This window comes from Eurypyga helias, unplaced genomic scaffold, assembly GCF_000690775.1.
Source record: "Eurypyga helias isolate BGI_N326 unplaced genomic scaffold, ASM69077v1 scaffold45063, whole genome shotgun sequence".
NCBI lineage: Eukaryota > Metazoa > Chordata > Aves > Eurypygiformes > Eurypygidae > Eurypyga > Eurypyga helias.
Window position 1 is genome coordinate 536 of NW_010243971.1, and position 19,543 is coordinate 20,078.

General features: G+C 39.7%; 1 protein-coding gene across 1 annotated transcript in view; it reads left to right on the forward strand.

Annotated features, from left to right (window-relative positions):
• The window catches only part of LOC104508090 (tectonin beta-propeller repeat-containing protein 2-like), a gene marked incomplete at its 5' end in the record, with an annotated part of 17,975 nt that extends 431 nt beyond the window's left edge, over positions 1 to 17,544 (forward strand). The window contains 10 exons of the mRNA XM_010149592.1: positions 1 to 59; positions 1,128 to 2,122; positions 3,851 to 4,034; positions 6,003 to 6,176; positions 8,371 to 8,551; positions 10,007 to 10,148; positions 11,465 to 11,705; positions 12,476 to 12,565; positions 13,545 to 13,778; positions 17,310 to 17,544. The exon at positions 1 to 59 is cut by the window's left edge and continues 431 nt beyond it. Coding sequence (XP_010147894.1) covers positions 1 to 59; positions 1,128 to 2,122; positions 3,851 to 4,034; positions 6,003 to 6,176; positions 8,371 to 8,551; positions 10,007 to 10,148; positions 11,465 to 11,705; positions 12,476 to 12,565; positions 13,545 to 13,778; positions 17,310 to 17,470 — 2,461 coding nt within the window. The remainder of the gene's footprint in view (positions 60 to 1,127; positions 2,123 to 3,850; positions 4,035 to 6,002; positions 6,177 to 8,370; positions 8,552 to 10,006; positions 10,149 to 11,464; positions 11,706 to 12,475; positions 12,566 to 13,544; positions 13,779 to 17,309) is intronic.
• Positions 17,545 to 19,543: the final 1,999 nt, after the last annotated feature.

The following is a 19,543-nucleotide window of genomic DNA, read 5'->3' on the forward strand; positions in this document are numbered from 1 at the left end:
TGATCAAGAGCTCATTGTAAAGCCAATTAAAGTGAAAAAGAAAAAAAAGAAGAAACAAGGTAAGTCAGGCAGAACTTTCCCTGCCCCATGGCGCTTCTGATGTTTCACACGATGGCGTGTGTGTTTGACATGCTTTGTTTATGCTGCATTGTCATGCTCTTGAGAGATTTGAGTGGTTGTGGTAGGCCGTTTAAGGTGAAAGCCTGTTTTAGAATCATAAAATCATAGAATGGTTAGGGTTGGAAGGGACCCTAAAGATCATCTAGTTCCAACCCCCCTGCCATGGGCAGGGACACCCTCCACCCTCCAGACACTAGACCAGTTTGCTCAAAGCCTCATCCAGCCTGGCCTTGAACACTTCCAGGGATGGGGCATCCACAGCTTCTCTGGGCAACCTGTTCCAGTGCCTCACCACCCTCTCCAGGAAGAATTTCTTCCTGATATCTAATCTAAACCTCCCTGATTTCAATTTGTACCCATTACCCCTTGTCCTGTCACTACAGGCTCTTGTAAAAAGTCCTCTCCCAGCACCCCTGTAGGCCCCCTTCAGATACTGGAAAGCTGCAATGAGGTCTCCTTGGAGCCTCCTCTTCTCCAGGCTGAACAAGCCCAATTCTTGCAGCCTTGAAAAATTTTTTGAAAGTTTTGAAAAATTGTCTTTTTTGAAATATTTGTTTTATTCTTTTAGCTTTGTTTCGCTTTATGTAAACGTGCTGAATGTTCTGATGTATGGGTTAATAGTAACATACAGTGGACTCTGCTTCCAGTTTTATGTTGGAATTGTGTAATATCTATTCACCCTATTTAGAATGTCTGACAGTGTGTTTCTTAGCCATGCTTTCTAGTTTAAAATAGTGTGAGTACTTGATTATTCTAATTGTTTACTGTATTGTTATTACAACTTCAAAATCTCTTGCTATTAAGACTTTTTGGCTTTACATGTATGATTTAATTTTGAAGTTTTGAAATATCAGTATGTCAACATTTAAGGTTAACTATGCTTCCCCCAATGATTAAAATATTTTTATTTCTTAACTTTGCATCAAAATGTAATAGATTGTATTAATATTATTTGCTCCCCCTCCCACCCTCTCCCCCTTTTTTTGGTTTTTGTTTTGTGAGAGCAGAAAGTGGAACCAGGAAGAACCACAGCTCCCTGGAAGGTACCCCAATTTACGAGCGTCAGCTTTCTGGTGATAGTCCACATTCACTGAACGCAGACTCCTTTTCCATGACTTCCAGCCTAATGAGTGGCAGCATCGATCATTTGAGTACTGGATCTCCAGATCAGGAAAGCATGTTCAGTGTGGAGTCCCATACGATCCTGCAAGAAGATAATGGTTCAGAAACTTTCAGTGTCCTACAGTCTCCTGAGTCTGCAACTGTACAAACTAATGAAGAAAATGGAGATATGGTTGATATACAGAAACTTCCAGACGGTGACAGTGGCATGGGTGCTTCAGCTGTTATAGATCCGTTGACATCTGTCTCTCCTGTAGTCCTCACGGGAGGCTTGACAAGCGGCGTTGATGGTGAATATAATGGTAGCATGGTTTTTGCAAGCAGTGAGTGCTGTCTTGGAAAGCTGAGCCAAGAGGAGGAGCAGGATTTTCCTACGTTGTGTGAGATAGATGAAAATTTAGATAAAATGAAGCTGCAGGATACTGAGAAATCTTTTGAAGAGCCAGACCTTACAGACCAGATGTTTTTGGAATGTGGCAGTGTACTTGGTCTTCAGACATCACTGACACGGAAGGAAAGTGATGAAACTGGTAGGGAAGACCAGCAGCAGCTCTCTCTAATAGACAGCGCTCTGTCAGATCCGTCTGTGCTCCACTGTGAGGTTTCCAATAATGTGTATTCAGATAACGCTTCCATTTCTGGATGGAATTTTGAAAGTGCAAACAAAGCTAAATCTAATGCTAGCACTGCTGAATGGGTAACAGACACTCATGAAAGTAAGGCTGAGAAATCTGCCTCAAGTGATGAAGAGGATATTTATGGAGGTGGGTTACCGTATTCATCCTCAGAGACCAGCATGCCTGAAGTGGATGCTGGGCCTCGTTCCCAGGATGCAGCCAAGATAAGCCTAGACGAAATGGTGCTGTTAAAATCTGATCAGGTATATATATATGCTTTAAATTTAGTTAAAATACTTCATGCCACCGTTCCAAAAGGAACATTCATGTAATTAATATCCTTTGCTTCTTTAGGAAAGCAACTTTTTTTTTACTGAGTAAAGAAGTAAAGCATATAGCCAAACAGCAAAAGGTGCTGTAACTCTTACAAAATGTGACGTATCAAACTTCAGAACAGTTGATGTGTGCTTAGCATGTGAAGAAGTCTCACTGGCTGTATTATTTCCAGCTCAACAAAAATGATGCTGTCATAAACCCATCTACTAAAGAGTGAACAGTAAAACCAAGTCATGCTTAAAGGCTGCTCCTTGTTTGGGTCTCCAGTAGTCCAAATTCTGCACAGTGCTGCTCCCAACTTCAGCTGACTTCATGGGGAATTAATGCAGGATTATCTCACGTGGCTGGCTTGTGGTTAAGGATCACTTCACCTGTAAATACCCAGACTAAGGATTAGTCTTTCTTTGTGTCCTAGGCAGCAGTTCGCACTATTTAAAAGATTGACGTTTTTCCTGTTCCTGTTATCTCTCTTTCCTTCATTATTATTTTGTGGGTGAGCATTTCCAGAAATAGTAATTCTCAATGTTACTATAGAAATGAAGTACCAAAATCAGTTGTAAAATTTCCAAAATTGTCAAAATCACTGGGAGTTCTAGCAGAAGTTTTAAGAAGTAAATACAAAACTTCTAGTTTTTGGTTTTTTTCTTTTAAATACATAACAGCCTTGTATTGAGATCAACTGAATATTTGTTGGTAAAGGTTGAATTATAAGTTGATGATGTTCTATTTTGTAACAACCAACTGCAGCCCCAAGTGTAGAAGACTTTCCAGTTTGGGGTTTGCTTACTACTCGAGAAGTTTCAGGTTATGATAGTCTCACACTCTGGAATGCTTAGTAGAGCTCCACATATGCTTACTGACAGGTGTCAGGTATGCAGTGCTTGGCTTAACCTCATACAAGCTGTGAAAATTGAAGATACCAGTCTGTAAACCAAATTTCTGCAGTCCGTGGCTCCTGTACCGTACAGAGAGTATTGGTGTTGGGTGTTTAGCCATCTCTGGGTGCCAGCTATCTTGGCTGGCCCTTTGCTCATCACTTCATAGACTACAGACAGACTGTACATTTTTATATATTCCTTTTTGCATCTGCTGTTTTCTTTAAGTATATATTCTTTAATGAATTAGAGAAGATTTTTCCACTTGTTGGAGGTAGATCACAGTGTGGAGGGTAGTTGAGGTTTTTTAGAAAAAAAATTTTTTTTTTTCTAAAACTTTTATTAGAATCATGGAGTGGCTTGGGTTGGAAGGGACCTTAAAGACCATCTAGTTCCAACCCCCCTGCCATGGACAGGGACACCTTCCACTAGACCAGGCTGCGCAAAGCATCATCCAGCCTGGCCTTGAACACTTCCAGGGATGGGGCATCCACAGCTTCTCTGGGCAACCTGCTCCAGTGTCTCACCATCCTCTCTGGGAAGAATTTCTTCCTGATGAAGACTGTTGTAATAGTCTTGTTTTGCAGCACATACTATCTTAGAGAACACAGAGAGATGTAGTTTTATTTTACACGAGGCAAATTAATTCATTGATTAAGGTACTTAAGGTTTTTAAGTTCAACTTTTTAAAATCAAAATATGGGAGCTGCTGTGCTTGTATGGCCATTTTCTTGTGCAGTTTGAAGACACCTGACACTGTTCTGACTCTACAGTTTTTAGTTTGCAGAGAGCTGGATGGGGTACTCTGGCCCAGGTTATGGCATCCTCAGCCTGGTTGTCTCAGAAAAGTATATTTGGTGCTTGGACTACCGGGGCAGCCTGTACTGCAGTGCTCTTCCCGCCGCGGGGCTGCGGTGGCAGAAGTTTGAAGATGGCGTGCAGCAGGTCGCAGTGTCCCCCTCAGGTGGGTTGGGTTCTGCTTCCCTCTAACTTCATAAATCTCAAACCGGCATAGACTTGTGCGTTTTCTTTGCTTTCTTATTTTTTTTAATTATGGCTGTTATTTAATTAGGTGAAACTTCTCATTTTTCTGACATTATGGATACATTTCAGTGCATATGGAATTTTCATGTAGGCAGTTGTTTGGGCTTTTTTTAATACAGTACTTTCTAGAAACTTGGTTACTTGGGACTTGTTTTACGTAAATGTGGTGGGGTTTTGTGGTGGGTTTTGTTCTGTTTTGTTTTTTAAAGTCATATTGGGTGATATGACTGCATCTTCCCTACCTCTGCATACCCTGTTCCACTTTAAGTGGCTGTCTTTCAGGTTCGCATTGCCTTTTGGGAAGTTTTTAACATGCAGCTACCTGATTAAAGTGAACTTGAGAAGCAGCAGTTCAGTGGTAGGTGGAGATCAATGAAGAAGGCCTTGTCAACAAAAAAACCTTGGGTTTTGATGTAGAACAACGTATGATTCCCACATTTAAAATTCTTTTTGTTCTACATGTAGGATTGGTTTTGTATATGGGTTGGTTTATTGATTTCTTTCTTTTTTTTTAAATAAGAAAAAAACCCTTTCTTTTTGGTGCATTTACATGAGTTTGTTCTGGATGGTTGGGAATAAGGATTATGTTGGACTAAAGTTAAGTGGGTTTTGGTTATAAATTTGTGTTACTTTTGGCCTTCCAGGTTGTTCCAGAACTCACGTGAAAATAGAATTTTCTTAGATATTTTCTTGACTTAGCCTGCTGCCTTGCCACTACTTTTCTTTCCCTGTCATTTCTAAAAGCACACGTCAATTTTCCCTTCTCTCTCTAGGGGAAGACTTGCTATCTGTTTTGAGAAGGGTGTTCTAGTTGATCCGTAGCTCAGCTTTGTTATGGATCAAAACATGTAAGAGTAGCTGTACTAGGTGAGATCATAGGTTCATCCAGCTCCGTGTCTTGTCCTGAGCAGTGCTAAAAAGCAGATGCCTGCAGGAAAGTAAAAGGGATGGGCTAGCATGCATGGCGTTTGCCCTTGGTAGTTTCAGACTGCAGTTGGTGGTGGCTCGGAGATTTTCTGGGCAAAAGGTACTTCTCTGCGTTTATTATCGCTCACTTCCAGGAACGTACCCAGTCTTTCATTGAATCCACACAAATTCCTGGCATCCGTGGTTTCCCGTGGATGTGTCAACAAAAGAGCATGTTAATCACAAACATCAAAATGGAATCAAGTGCTACTTTGTGGGGTTACTCAGAGAAAGTTAATGTGACAGTGTACCACGCTGGTAGGAACCAGCATGGATGCTAATCGCCAGTTCATTTTGGAATTCCATTTGGTTTTCTTTCTGAGCGATCCTTGCTAATTAGAGTGAGGGGAAAAAGCTCTCAAGATGGATTTGTGCTGTTGCTTTTTTTTTTTTGTCTGCTCATGACAAGCTACATAATGAGCAGGTAATACATTGCCCACACAGCAGCACACTGTGACTGGTCCACGAAAGTTATGGTTTACCTTATTAATACTACTGTTATTTGTAAAAGGTGAAGGTACTGCAATTAAGCCCTTTTCCCTTATGTACTGAGGATGTACCAGACTAGTACAGAAGCAAGCCCTGAACTTGAGTATCTTACTTGTGGTCTTATTTGTCCCTGACATGGAACTTGTTTTGTTTGTTAGTTTTCAGCGCATAACTAAGGAGAAGTGACTTGCTTATAAGCATTTTAAAGTTGCACACACTCTAGTGGTAGATGCATTTCAGCAGTTCCTAGGGAAGTTGGCCACTGTTCTGGCTTGCTTTTTAACAAAAACCGAAAGAATTTTTAAATCTCGTGTTTTCGTGTAATGCTCCTGGTTTGCCTTTCCCGGCGTTTGGGTGTAGGTAGGACGAATCAGCTGTCTCTGCTACAAGAATTGCCAAGTGATGCTATGTTCTCTCCTAACTCCTCCAACAGGGGCTCTTCTGTGGAAGATTGAACAGAAGACTAACAAAGCATTTGCTTGTGGAAAAGTAACCATAAAGGGAAAACGCCACTGGTATGAGGCTTTACCCCAGGCTGTATTTGTAGCTTTAAGTGATGACACTGCCTGGATTATCAGAACAAATGGAGATCTGTATCTGCAAACAGGTACCTGAATTAATTGTGGGCTCTTTGAACTTCTGTGGACTAAGATTTTTAGAGTTCAATCTATGGAACGGTCACAATTTGTTTTAAACTCTTACCCTCAGTCAAGACATAGGGAAACCTGTTTATCTTGAGAAATGGGTGGCAACAGTTCTGAGATTCTGCGTAATTATGAGCCTGGAAAAGCCGGTTCATAGCCACTTATTTTTTGTGCCGCATGGAGTACCTGCAGTATAGAGCATTTATGGCATGGGAAGGACGTGGGACAGATACAGGTAAATGGAAAGAGATTGCAGGAAATCTTGAAATAACATCCTTGCCTTGAAATGCATGGTGCACTGAGACAACTGAGCTGAAGTGGTTTTTCTTCTCTTGCTTTAAGGATTTTAACAATTTTAAAGGCTTTGAAAGGCAATGAGATAGTGTGTAGCTGTTAAGAGAAATTCAGGTATAGGGGGAATAGTAGGGGAAAGTAGACGCTGATTGTTTTGAAAAGCACAAAAGCTACCACTTGAACATGAAAGGAAGTATTCTGAGCCAGAGGATCATGAAGTGCTTTGGAAGTATAGGCAAGTGATATGTGTTTGACGTGATAGAGAAAGCAAAGGCAGTGGAGGAATGAACAGGCTGTGGAGCAACAACCTTTACAGCTGTATTCTCCCTGGATGTGAATGAGGCAAGAATCAGAAAAAGGGATAATGCAGTGGCAACTTTGAACCTGTGGCCTTAGTTTTACCTGTTTCAGTGAATAGACAGGATGAATTTGGAAGGTGTTACGCAGAAAATATTGAGGCAAAATACAAGGAGTTAAGATGAGGCTGGAGCTCCAGCTTGTAAACTTAAAGGAGAAGAGTATCCAGGACACTCTGGCACGTGGGCTTTGCACAGAGAGCTGAGTTGTTAAGGAAAAATTACAAAGAATATGATGAAGGAATTAACTGGAGAAGTAAGAGGAGGATTGGGTAAAGAGGAAACAGTAAGATGTAATAAAGCAGGACAGCAGTTTAGACTGGCTATCAAAATTCTTCTTTATCTTCCATTTAATTGTGGTACTTTCCTAATTTCTTTTGTAGATTTAACTGCTGTAGCAAGATACAGAAATTCTTCATGATTAAGAAAACTGTTTAAATACACAGCATTGTTTCAAAGGATCTTGACTCTTAAATTACTGTCTTTTAGTTAAGTTTAGTAGTTACAGAGGACGCAAGTGGCCTGACCAAGGTCACATGCATGTTGCCAACAAGCATGGGTTGTGGTGATAGAGTGAACTTTTGATGCCAATCACACAGGGCTCTGTGGAGGTTTGAATCAATATTTTTCTTACCTGTGAGAAATTTGATTACATCAGCTTACATTCTGCTGTTCTTAGGTTTCTAAATTTGTCTTCAATGCCAAAAATAAATTCTCAGTATATCTGTCATGGTAATGTGAGGCAACCAATGACAGTTGTTTCTCCAGGATCTTTTCATTCCCTCCACTGTCCTGTCTAATACAACGGAAGTGTGTGCTCAGAGGCTTGGAAACGAGCATTCTTCTTGTTTTGGAGTATCGTACAGATGAGTCTGTTTAGACTTGCTTTGGCAGCATGAGAAGATCAAGCAAAAGCTGTGAGTTGTGAGGTGTTGCACATGCAGCCATGCAAATCAAGCTTCAGTGTAATTGTGAAGAAGACACAAACCTCTAGATTATATGTAAAAATGTGTGCAGACTACCGTTAAATCTACCAGAACCTCTCTCCTCCTTTCGGTACTGTGGTATGCTCTTTTGTAACTGTCCTGCTACCACTATTCACAACAGGTTGCCTCTCTACCTGGCATGTTTTGGGCAAAAGTTCTTCCATTGTTGCCTTTTTCTTTGATGCTTCTGCCAAGTCCCATGCAGGTTTTGTAAACTGAGATTCCTGATATTGACACTAGAGGGAGAAAAGGAACAGAAATGACAGGACCTGTGCGCTCTGCAGGATGTTGCAGGACATAGAGTGCTTTATTTCTTGAAATATAAATTCAGTTATATTAAAGGAAATGATGAATAGCTTATAAAAAAAACAGTCAGTGAAGGAAATAATGATCAAATGAAAAGTGTTAGTGTGTCAGCAATATTCCCCTCATCATTTTCTTTTGTTGCGTGGCTTTGACTCTTTTCTTTTGGTTGTAAGAACCCAAAGTTTGTAAAGCAAACCTCCTTTTTTGATTTCTAGGCCTGAGTGTGGATCGTCCTTGTGCCCGAGCAGTAAAGGTTGACTGCCCTTATCCACTGTCGCAGGTTACATCCCGAAATAATGTTGTGTGGGCACTGAGTGAGCAGCGGGCCCTGCTCTACCGGGAGGGAGTACGCAGCTTTTGTCCTGAAGGAGAACAGTGGAAGAGTGATATTGTCAGGTAAAGACACTGGTGTGGGACAGCGTCATAACCAGAATGACAGAAATAATTGTTTTCAGTGCTGGAACTCCTCGATGTTTGAAAAAACGTGACCTGAACTCATGTGTATGCACATGTGTGTGTGTGTCCATTAGTCTTTGTCCAGACGTATTCAGAGTAACTGGTGTTTTTCTGTGTGATGAATGACTGCTATGTAATGAAAGAAATTGCAGTGAACAGAAGTGGTAACAGTTAAAGCTAGTTTAAGAAAGTGAGAATAATTTTTAAAAGATCTCTATAATGTCTGTCAGCATAACTTTTTTGATTAAATACTGTTTCTTAAATCTTTGCTGTAATGGCTTTAATGAGCTTTCCAGATATTTGAGTGAATTTTTTCTGAGACTAAATCTCAGCATTTTCTTGGGCATTCACACAGCTGGATAATACCTTTCCACTTCCCAGTCAGAGATTTTTAAAAATACTCTGAGTAATTGGTATTTAGCTTTGTAGTTGATCCTACATTTGCATAGTTAGTTTGTGATAAAGTTAAAAGCACTGAGTGTTTACTGCTGGCTTTGAGAGTCTAGAATGTAGTCTTTCTTGTGACATCAGCCTGAAGCAAGTATGGGAAGAAATTCCAGTTCTTGTCATTGTATGATTTTATCTTCTACTGACTCCCCTATTGTGAAGCTTTAACTTTTGTTACCTTCCAAACTGGTATTTGGCTCCCAGCCTGGTATTTGGTTCTTGGAAAGTCTAAGGAGATAGTCAGTGTCTTGTTGAAATATGAAATTTGCATGTGTTTTTATTAGTTTATTTAATGAAAATACCTGCTTGACCTGCACCTTAGGCTCTTGTATTAAAGTCACAGGAGGTAATCCGTATTTGTTCTTAAATTGTTGAGAAAGGTTCTCTGAAAGAAACAGCATTGTTGGCTACCTTTTCAGTGTCTGATACAGTCACCTAATCCTGTTGACTTTCTTCAAAATTGTTTACATATGCAGGAAACTTGTAGTCCTAAACTCAGTGTTTATCTTTGCTGTATGGTTAGGCTGAGTTTTCTATTCATGGTCCCTGAACTGTTACTATTGTTCTCAGAAAAGGTCAAGGAAGTTGGAGGAGGCACATTTATGAAGCTGCTTTATCAAAAACTTTATCAAAGAACACAGCGCTCTTTCTTACTTATTGAACAAAGTAGTTTTTGCTTTGTTTTACTGTGATGTACCCAATTTTCAAATCCCAAGTTATCTTTGAAGGACTCACTTTTTTTGGTTGTTAAATGGTTTTTACTTATGCAAACGAATAAAATTTGAATTACTGAATAACTGAAAATTTGAAATCACATGTGGTTTTGAGCTTGGCCACACTGAGTTCGGTCATTTTCAACTGCTGTTAGTATTGTAACAGCTTCCTTAAAATACCTTAAGCATAAATTTGAAGTAAGTTTTTAATTTTTTTACTTGTTTGCATTTCCAGTGAAATGCAAGCTTTGGAACCAGTGTGCATAACCCTTGGAGATCAGCAGACATTATGGGCTTTGGATATCCATGGAAATCTGTGGTTCAGAACTGGTATAGTTTCAAAGAAACCACAAGGAGATGATAACCATTGGTGGCAAGTAGGCATTTTTTTTATTTTCTTTCAGTTTAGTCTTTTACCTTGGGTTTATTATTTGCATTGTTTTCCCATGAGATTCTAAGATAAAATTCAATTACTTGTTTGATAATTTATAGCACACTCTGTTGAATATATTAAAACTGCAGTCTGGGTATGGCTGAAATCTCTTTTCATGTCTGCTGTAAATAAGAGGAAAGAACCCATCCCATGGTCATCCAGAGCAGCATCAAAGCAGTTTTCAAGAACACAAGAAATGCTCTACCAGGTCATACCGATGGCACATGTAGCTCGGTATCATAACAGAGGTCATAGGACGTGCTGTTTAGGCAGAGTGTTGAAGTCTGGATGCTGAGTGCAGTCTCTTGTCTTCCAGTACCTTCCTTTTCCTTAGCTAGATAAAATAAAAAATAACTAACCTTCTAAAAATGCTTTTATTACACATTTTTCCATTCAGTTAGTGTTTGTTTGGGGCTGCTTGCTTCAGTTGCAGATGACGTGGGTAAAAACAGTGCAGTTAGTGCGAGTACTCCCTGGTATTGATGTAGAGTTCCTGTCTCTGTTTTCCCTAGCTTTTCTTATTTTCCCCAGAAATAGGGAATAGGGGAGAAGGAGGTACCAAAACAATTACACAGAAAATTTCTTTATCTACATGCCTACCAAAGTTAAAAGAATTTCTGTTTATGTGCATATATAATCTCTCCTTAGATGTGGGCATCATGAATAGCTGGGCTCTGAAGTTATTGGCAAACTGCTTTTCTTTTTGTGCTCTTACGTATTTCTGTCCTTTCTAGGAGTATCAGAGTCTTGCCAACTTGTCTGTGGCAGAAGCTGGGCAATTGCTTATTTAGACCTCCTGCTGCCTTCTGAATTAAAATGCACACGAGATTGTTAAGGAGTGTCACATGCAAGTTTTTGCAATGTGATTTAAATCAATACACTATGCAAGTTTCTCTCTTTGGGAAATGGAAAATTCACATCTTTGTTTGCAGAGTTCAACATGTACTTAAAGGGAGAGAAGAGATGTGGTCCCAGAACAAAAAGCTTTCTTAAAATGCAGAATTCAAAGTGGATTGTTGGGTAGGAGGGAGTTGTAAGTTGATGTTTAATATCGGTTGTTTTTTTTATCGAGACTCTTACTCATTCAAAGTGTTTCTGTTTTTCCCTTCCTACAATTTGAATGCTTCTAAGCTCTTGGTAGTTTTCATGTACATAAAGCTCGCACGCACACACACACAAGAAGAAAGCTTCTGATGAAAGACTCTGCAGTTCACCTAAAAGCTTAACTAATTTATCAAGAACACTTTGGTTTTTTTCCAGGTGAGCATCACTGATTATGTCATGTTTGACCAGTGCAGCCTGTTCCAGACAATAATCCAGGCAACTCATACAGTGGCAACAGCAGCTCAGGCACCTGTGGAGAAGGTGGCCGATAAACTTCGAATGGCATTTTGGTCACAGCAGCTTCAGTGTCAACCCAGCCTCCTTGGAGTTAACGGCAGTGGAGTCTGGATCTCTTCAGGCAAAAATGAATTCCATGTGGCAAAGGGAAACTTAATAGGTTGGTGTGATTTTACATCTAATATTTATAAATTAAGAAAAATAAATAGGAGAAAGTAACTACAGTTCTGTTACCACAGAAATTACACATGGTGAGTCAGGGCAGCTTGAACAGTTTTATGGTTAAAAATTAAATGGAATGATTCCTTAGCATTAGGTCTCTAAATGTTTCCCTTTAAATGGGACAGTACTTATCGAAAATTCATTGTCCACAAGTGAACTGTGCATAAATTACTCCATTTAGCACCTACACTTGTCCCTTCTCGGGGGTGAGAAGGCACTCTTAAGCTATTGTACCTGTTACATCTAGCACAGTGGAGGCTGGTTCATGATCAGTGTGAATATGCACAACAGTAATGTTATGGTTTTACAGTGGTATAAGAGGAATAGCTGCTTTTCCCCCCCCCCCGTATTTCTCAAAAAGGACTTTTGCTTTAGTACATTTCTTTAATGAGGTAAACATTAAGAATATACTCAGAACATTGTGTGTTTAACCTCGTCACCAATTTGATCTGCTGTTGAAGACCATTAATCTTCTCCCTTCTCCTCCATTCCCAATTTTCTGTGTGTGTGTACATACATGTATGTATGTTTCAGGAGGAGGTTTTCTCCCTTACACACGCTTTCTTGAAAGATTTATATAAAAAATCTTGTCCATGTTATATGTAATAATTCATTGCGAAAGAATTTCTTTAAAATGGTTTTAAATAGTAACAAATTTGAATAGAAAGTTAAGTTTCATATTAGTGCCGCTCTGTTCTTTCTTTCAAGGCACTTACTGGAATAATGTTGTCCCTCGCGGTACTGCTTCTGCCACAAAATGGATTTTTGTGTTGGCTTCCACAGCTCCATCTAAAGAAGGTTAGTGAATCAACAGCGCAGGCGTAACACATCTGGTTTTTAAATAGAGTGGAATTGATGGTGTAAGTAATGGAATAATCGTGAATTACTTCAGATTTGGGGTGCCTTTTGTGTATGCAGGGATCTAAAATATTGGAAGTAGGGTGGAAATACATCTGTAAAAACTACTGGAGGTTAAAAATAGCATATTATTCACTCTGCCACCTTTGGTCTGGAGTGGCATCCAACAGAGTAGTCTTTCAGGAATAGTAACTTCCTAAACTGCCACAGCATGGATTGCCAGAATTTGTAGTATGAAATCTTGGAGCTTGCTTTGCTGGAATACCTATTCTAACCAAGTACTTCTCCTGCCAGTGCAGTTATTGCAGCAAAATTGCGCATTTTCTTGGTAAAAGTGCAACCACATTAAGGAATTCAACTGCTAGTTACAATAGTTAGCAACTGCATTATCTAAGTACGCTAAAACATAATTTTGACAATGAAGCTAGAGCTGAAAAGAAATAGTTTTTTAAAGGCCATTATCAAGGTTTAAAAAGAGCAAAAGAATAAAGGGAAGTGGTTGTGCACTGTTATGTTATGTCCCTGGAAGTGTTCAAGGCCAGGCTGGATGAGGCTTGGAGCAACCTGGTCTCGTGGAAGGTGTCCCTGCCCATGGCAGGGGGGTTGGAACTGGATGGTCTTTAAGGTCCCTTCCAACCCAAACTACTCTATTCTGTGATTCTATGTTTGTCTTCTGTTAGTTTCTTGAAATGAGATGATTCTTCAAATGAGATCACTTCGTACTTAGTTGATTGGAGAAAGGAAGTATTTAGGTGCCTAAATAAGGGCTTAGGATGCATATTTGTAGTTCACAATCTTTCAGTATGAACATGGCCAAGAAGCTTTAGTTTTGTCTTCAAGTGTACTGAAGAAGTAGATGTGTTAGCTTTCTCAGAGTGGATTAGGAATGATTTTAATAACAGAAATGTCATTTCCATAGGAAGCTTCCTGTGGCTGTGCCAAAGCAACAAGGATCTATTTTGTGTCAGTGACCAGAATCCTCAGTTTCGTCCTTCTACGGTGCAGCTGCCGCCGGATGCTGAAATGGTGCACTACTCTGCCTGCCAGGATGCCATTTGGGGTTTGGATAGTCTTGGGCAGATATTTATCAGAACACTTTCATCCAGCTGTCCAACAGGGATGCATTGGACAAAACTGGATCTCTCTCAACTAGGTATGACATTATTATTGAGCTAGATTAATACTTGTGGCAGACAGTCAATATTTTCCTTCTGAAGTATCTCTTGCTTTATTGTTACGGAATACTATATCTACTGGATTTAGTCATACCTTACAGTAACAGGCCTCACAGCAGATAGGACTGTAAAACGTCAGGTGGAGCAGTGGCTTTCAAAGAATGTTTTGTTTAGCTTTTCTCTGGAGACAGCATGTTTACTGTTTGGAAGTTACTTTGTATGTGTATGTGCTTCTTACACTTTTGTCAGTCTGAAGCAACTCAGCCTGACATGGTGCTGGCTTTGATTAGTCTAGTTCTTGTACTACAGCACAACCATAGTTTTGTGTTTCTGAGCTATTCCATACACAAGGCCCTGGATTTTGTGGTTAAACACATTCTTAACGGAGTGGTCAAAACTTCATTAGGATCCTGTCAAGGAAAAATGATGCTCTCAGCTGTATCACTTATGGATGCACTCTTAGAACACTCATGTTCAGGTTTATACCAATGTCATGATTCAGCATAATGTTAAAAACATGCTGCTGGTTAACTGCTCTTTTTATTTGGCTAGGCGTAAGGCCAAGGTGGTTGACCATGTTTTGATTGTTAAAATATCCTCCCAGTTTGGCTCTGGGGTAATTTGGCCACTTGTCAGCTCACTCAGTAATATTCCGATTTGAGTTACTTCTTTGATAGTGTGACTGTTAGGACATTCTTACCTTCATGCTAACCTGCATTCCTGTTTCAAGTCAAGATAAAAAGAAATTGAGGCTGTACACCATCCTCGCACCATTTTAAATATAATTCAACTGTTTAGCAATTTTCCTATTTTTAATGGCAGTGGTCATGACTAGTTTGAGAACAGACATGCAATTTTAACTTTGGGGTTAAGAAAGGCAGACACAGCTAGCAGATTTTAAGCCTCACATACAGTTTTAGTATAGAATTTGTAATACTTCATGGAAAACTTTTAAAAATGCATCTGTTAAGATGAATTTGTTTTGCCAGTTATACACCAGCTTTTCCAGACCTGATGAATTGGTTCCAAATCACTAATCGTACCATAGTTTCTTGATGCCTTTTACTTTCACTGACCTACAGGATAGGTTTGTCCACACTCTCCTCCTCGTGTTGCTTAGTTGAAACTTTTCTCATGAAAACTTTTCTTTCCAGCAGTTTAGATAACAAAAACTGTGTAACTGAAATAATAAATAACTTCTTGCTATTGTCTGAAAATCTCAAAGCATTCATAAAGGAAATCAGTGCAACTGGCGCCAGTTGACTGCAATATCTGGCTTGTGAACTTCAGCAGTTCAGAAGTTCAACCTTTATGTTCAGCTGTTCCCGTGTGTCGCAGCACACAGTGGTATTGCAGAAATCTGGGGTCAGGAAACACTTCAGGAACGCCACTTTACCTGTCACCAGGGGTTAATACTTCAGTGTGTAATACTTAATTTTTCCTCCAATTAGATGCGTATGGTAGCCCATTGCTGACAAGACAGTGCGTAGCCATGGTTATAATCTCAGAGCCTTTAGTTGCTCGGATGGGGCTGAAGAAATTGGAGAGCTACTGTTATGTTCAAGTGCGTGTTTAAGTTTAACATTAGGACTGTAATTTGAGGGGTAGAGGGAAGGCAAGTTGCTGTAAAATGCAGTTCGGAATTCTGTATGGACGTGATGATGTTGCCAACATTAATGTTGAAATACATTTTGTGGGTAGTATCTTCCCCTTGCCTTTACACTATATACTGGGAGTAGTATCTACTGCATTATTTTGATTAGGGTTCTACTATCAGTATGCACGATTCTAAACACAGCAGAATGACCTTTAGGTTTGAACAATAAACAATGCCTCTGAATCATGCTAATTTCTCTAAACAGCCCGTGTATGTGGTTAACGTGACCTTCTCCTAAGATAAAAACAGTACATGAGAGGAGGGAGAAACCCCAAAACATAAGGGCTGCGATTTTGAATATCAACTTGTACTGTAGACATAAATAATACCAGCTATGCCGAGTAGGTGATATGTGATTCCGTGTTTGAGTGCTCTGATGCTTGTTTGGATCAGAACATTTCAGCAGCTGAGACATCATGTGACAAAGCCATTACTTCAAGCCACATTTTGTTAGAAGGAATAATGAAGTTTTAATTAAGACTTTGACTTCGTAGCTGAGTGTCAAGCCCCTGCCGGCAAAAGAAAGGTTTACTAGATAGATGTTCTTATCCCAAGCAGTAGAAGGTACAGTTTTTTCATTTGTTTTTAATATGAAGCTACATGATTACAGGAGATTTTTGGAGTGTTGTTCCCTGTTCTTTCCCCCATCAAGCTTTAATGACAGGGCGTATTGCCTGCTGCAGAAATAAATGCTTTAAACTTGCAGTCTCTGGGATAAAATTGCTCAGCCCTCTTTAAGGAACGCTGTATACAAGGATTTGTTGCCAGATTTCACATCACTGAAGAGAGAACTGTTACCAAGAATGGGATATCCCAAGCAGCACTGGCATGCACCATCACCCAGCAAAGTTTATTTTTAGTCTTTAGTTTGGACTCTGACCAGGGCATAAGTATCTCTGTGCTGATTGGATCCCTCTCTCTCTCTGTAGAATATGTTTTCCGTTACTTAGCATTGTGTTGTCCCAACGCTGCCAGAAAAAAAAAAGGCAACCAAATGTTACATATATTACATCACATGGCTATTTTAAAATGAATGTGAAAGAGTAAGAGTTGCAGTTGACAATTAATTAGCAATTCTTTTTAGTCTAAAATATGAGGTATGCTTCTCTACTGTCTTTGCAAGCTTTTAATAGCAAAATTGGTGGGTGTGTTTGGGTATTCAAAAGAAAAAAAGTAAAACAACCACCCTAAATTTCCCAAATGTACTTATTTGGCAGCTTCGTTTTCATTGTGCTGACTTACATAGGTTAAAATACTGCTGCACCCTTGAGATAGTTGTAATAAATATGTACACTGTTGAATACAAATCCATTTGAAGATCAGCTCCTTTATTTACTGATGTGACACTGCTGTGTTAACACTGAAATGCATAATTCATATGCTGTTGTATTTTTAAAGTGCTGGTAGCATGAGGAATGTTCTTTACTGAACGCATTAGCAGATCAACACCTTTATAAGCCTCCAAGCATAGCCAGCTACAGAGAAAAGTTCATTATAGGTCATGTGAAAGTTTGTCCAGGCACTGATAACATTTGTCACAGAATGTTTCCCTGCTTGAATTCGGTTATTTTAGTAGCATATTTTTAATGTGCTTTAGAAACTACAGTATCCTATGACTAAAACATATATTTTTAGATTTAAAAGAGAAATACCTCACAAACACTACCTGTTGGTTTTATTCATTGTAGCCAGTGATTATTTTTTTTCTCTCACAAGTTGTATTAATTTTTAATTGGTTTTATGTGACTGTGTTTAAAGCTAATTTAATACAATCAAGTCTAAATAAAAGTTCTCATTATTAGCTGCATTTGAAATGAAAATGCCGGGTTGCTAATAGCCTCTTTGTTATTAGGCGCTGTAAAGCTGATCAGCTTGACCTGTGGAAACCAGCATGTTTGGGCCTGTGACACCAGTGGTGGCATTTATTTCCGTGTAGGAACTCAACCTTTTAACCCAAGTTTGATGCTTCCTGCCTGGATAATGATTGAGCCACCTATACAGGTAAAATATTGATTACAATTCTTTGTAACCCAGTGGTTTAGCTCTGTGCGTTGGAAAAAGGATAATTTCATCACTCGTGGAAAATAGTAGAGGCAGATTTTAAATTTATCGCTTAAAACTTTGTCCCACATGTTTGAAATTTTACGGGATTTCTCTCTCAAAAAAAAAAAGATAAACGAAAAAAAACCAGAGTCTGTATTATGTACTCTGAATATGCTGTCTCATCAGCATAAGTCATCCCAAATTCATCTAATCATTACAAATAACTTGATTTTTTTTTTCCCCCTAAAAGTGGAAGGTTTTGGTTTCCTTTCTGTCCTTAATGAAAGCTTACTCTTCTCATAGCACAGCAGCTTTATAGGCATGTAGCAGAATGCTGCCTCGCACCGTACGCTAAATACCTGTCGTGTGCTGGCCAAGAGGCTGGGCTGGCAAACAGCACAAAGCAGAGTGTGGAGAGGTTTTGCTGGAGTGGCACAGTGCGGAAATGCCTGCCTCCCCCTGCCTTTACCTCCTCACTCCTGTGAGTCTGGGATGCTTGGCAGGCTGCTGTGTCTGGATTTAGAGAGAGGGGTTAGTAAGTGTGCAGTACAATTGCAGCTCTTCTCCCTTGTTCCCAGAATGGGCAAATTTTCTATCCTTTCTGAAGCCTCCTAAAGTACCCTGGGACCATCTTTTCTGAATATAGAGAATGGACAAAATACGTTTCTCCAGTGTCTGGCATCTTTCTTAATCTCCCCTTAAACGTCAGCACTGGCTTTTGTTGCTGCTGTAAGACTTTGAGTTAAACTGTGAAGTGGGTGTGATTTCTGTGCCGTGGGCTGGGACTGCTGTGGCGGAGCTGACCTCTGATTTCAGTCTTTGCTCCTTGGCATGAAATCACTTGAACGGCCTGCTGATCTAGCATAGCAGCCCTGGATCTGTTTGCGTACTTGATTTACATTTTATAACGTTACCGAATTTCTCTGGAAGGTTTTGAAATGCGTGGTACTCTTGAAAGGACATATTAAGAAATAAATCTCTGGCAGCGGGGTTGCAATAGTTTGGTTTTTACATCATTTGCTTTTAGTTCTGCTTATCTCTCCTCAGCCAATTAGCTTCTGTGAATTTCAGGATGTAACAGCAAAGGACAGGGAAAGGGGGAAATGAAACTGCAGGTCTACATCCCATCAGCACAGCACTGGTTAGACTCGTTCTGCTGAGCTGGGAATGTGGTCAGCCAAACCTGAAGAAATGGCACCTTGTTTTGCAGAACAGCAGGACAGGCTGATAAATAAGTACCAGTTTCGCTTGCAACAAGGGGTAGATTACACTGCTCATTCTTTGGGTGCTGCAGGTGGGTCTGCCTGATGTAATCTCTAAAGGCAATTTTTTCCTGCTAACAGAGGGTAAGGCAGCAGGGCGAAGAGACTTCTCCTTTATTATTGGTGATGCCTTCCATAAGGATAATATCCTTAAAAAGGGGGAAAACACATTCCAAGGTGTGTACCACTTAAACTGAGTTTGCCAAGAGGGGGAATTAAGCTTGTGTAGCTTAAGCTTTCTTTCCAAAGATTTGTATATCCAAGAAAATAGCCTGAAAAGCTGTTTGTCTACACTCACAATATTTTGTCTGTACTAAGTGCATTCTCTAATCTGAAGTAGATTAAACTGCTCAGTACAAAGGTGGTTACAAGAAATTGGGATTTGTCGTGGCTCATTATTTAGCAGTGACTTCCTTATGTAGACAATCTTTAATTGGATAAGGCTGAAAATCAAATTATTTCCTATTAGCTTATGGAGGAAGCTGGATGATGTTGCCTTCCAAAATGATAACCTTCTGATCCCCAGAGCAGTGTCATTCTCTTTCCTGATACCTTGCCAACACCTGACATCGCAAATCTAATGAGTCAATATGAAAGGGCAAAGATTCAAACATTGCTTGCAGAGAAAATGAAAAGTCGTGGGTTACATGCTTGTTTTGAGACCATTCCAGCATGTTAAAACAAGTCATTAAGGAAGTGAAGGAGCAGCCATACATGCTTTTCCAAAGGTTAATGCAAAATAAGAAAACATGTGAACTTTAAAATGTTCTGGCTTAGTGTT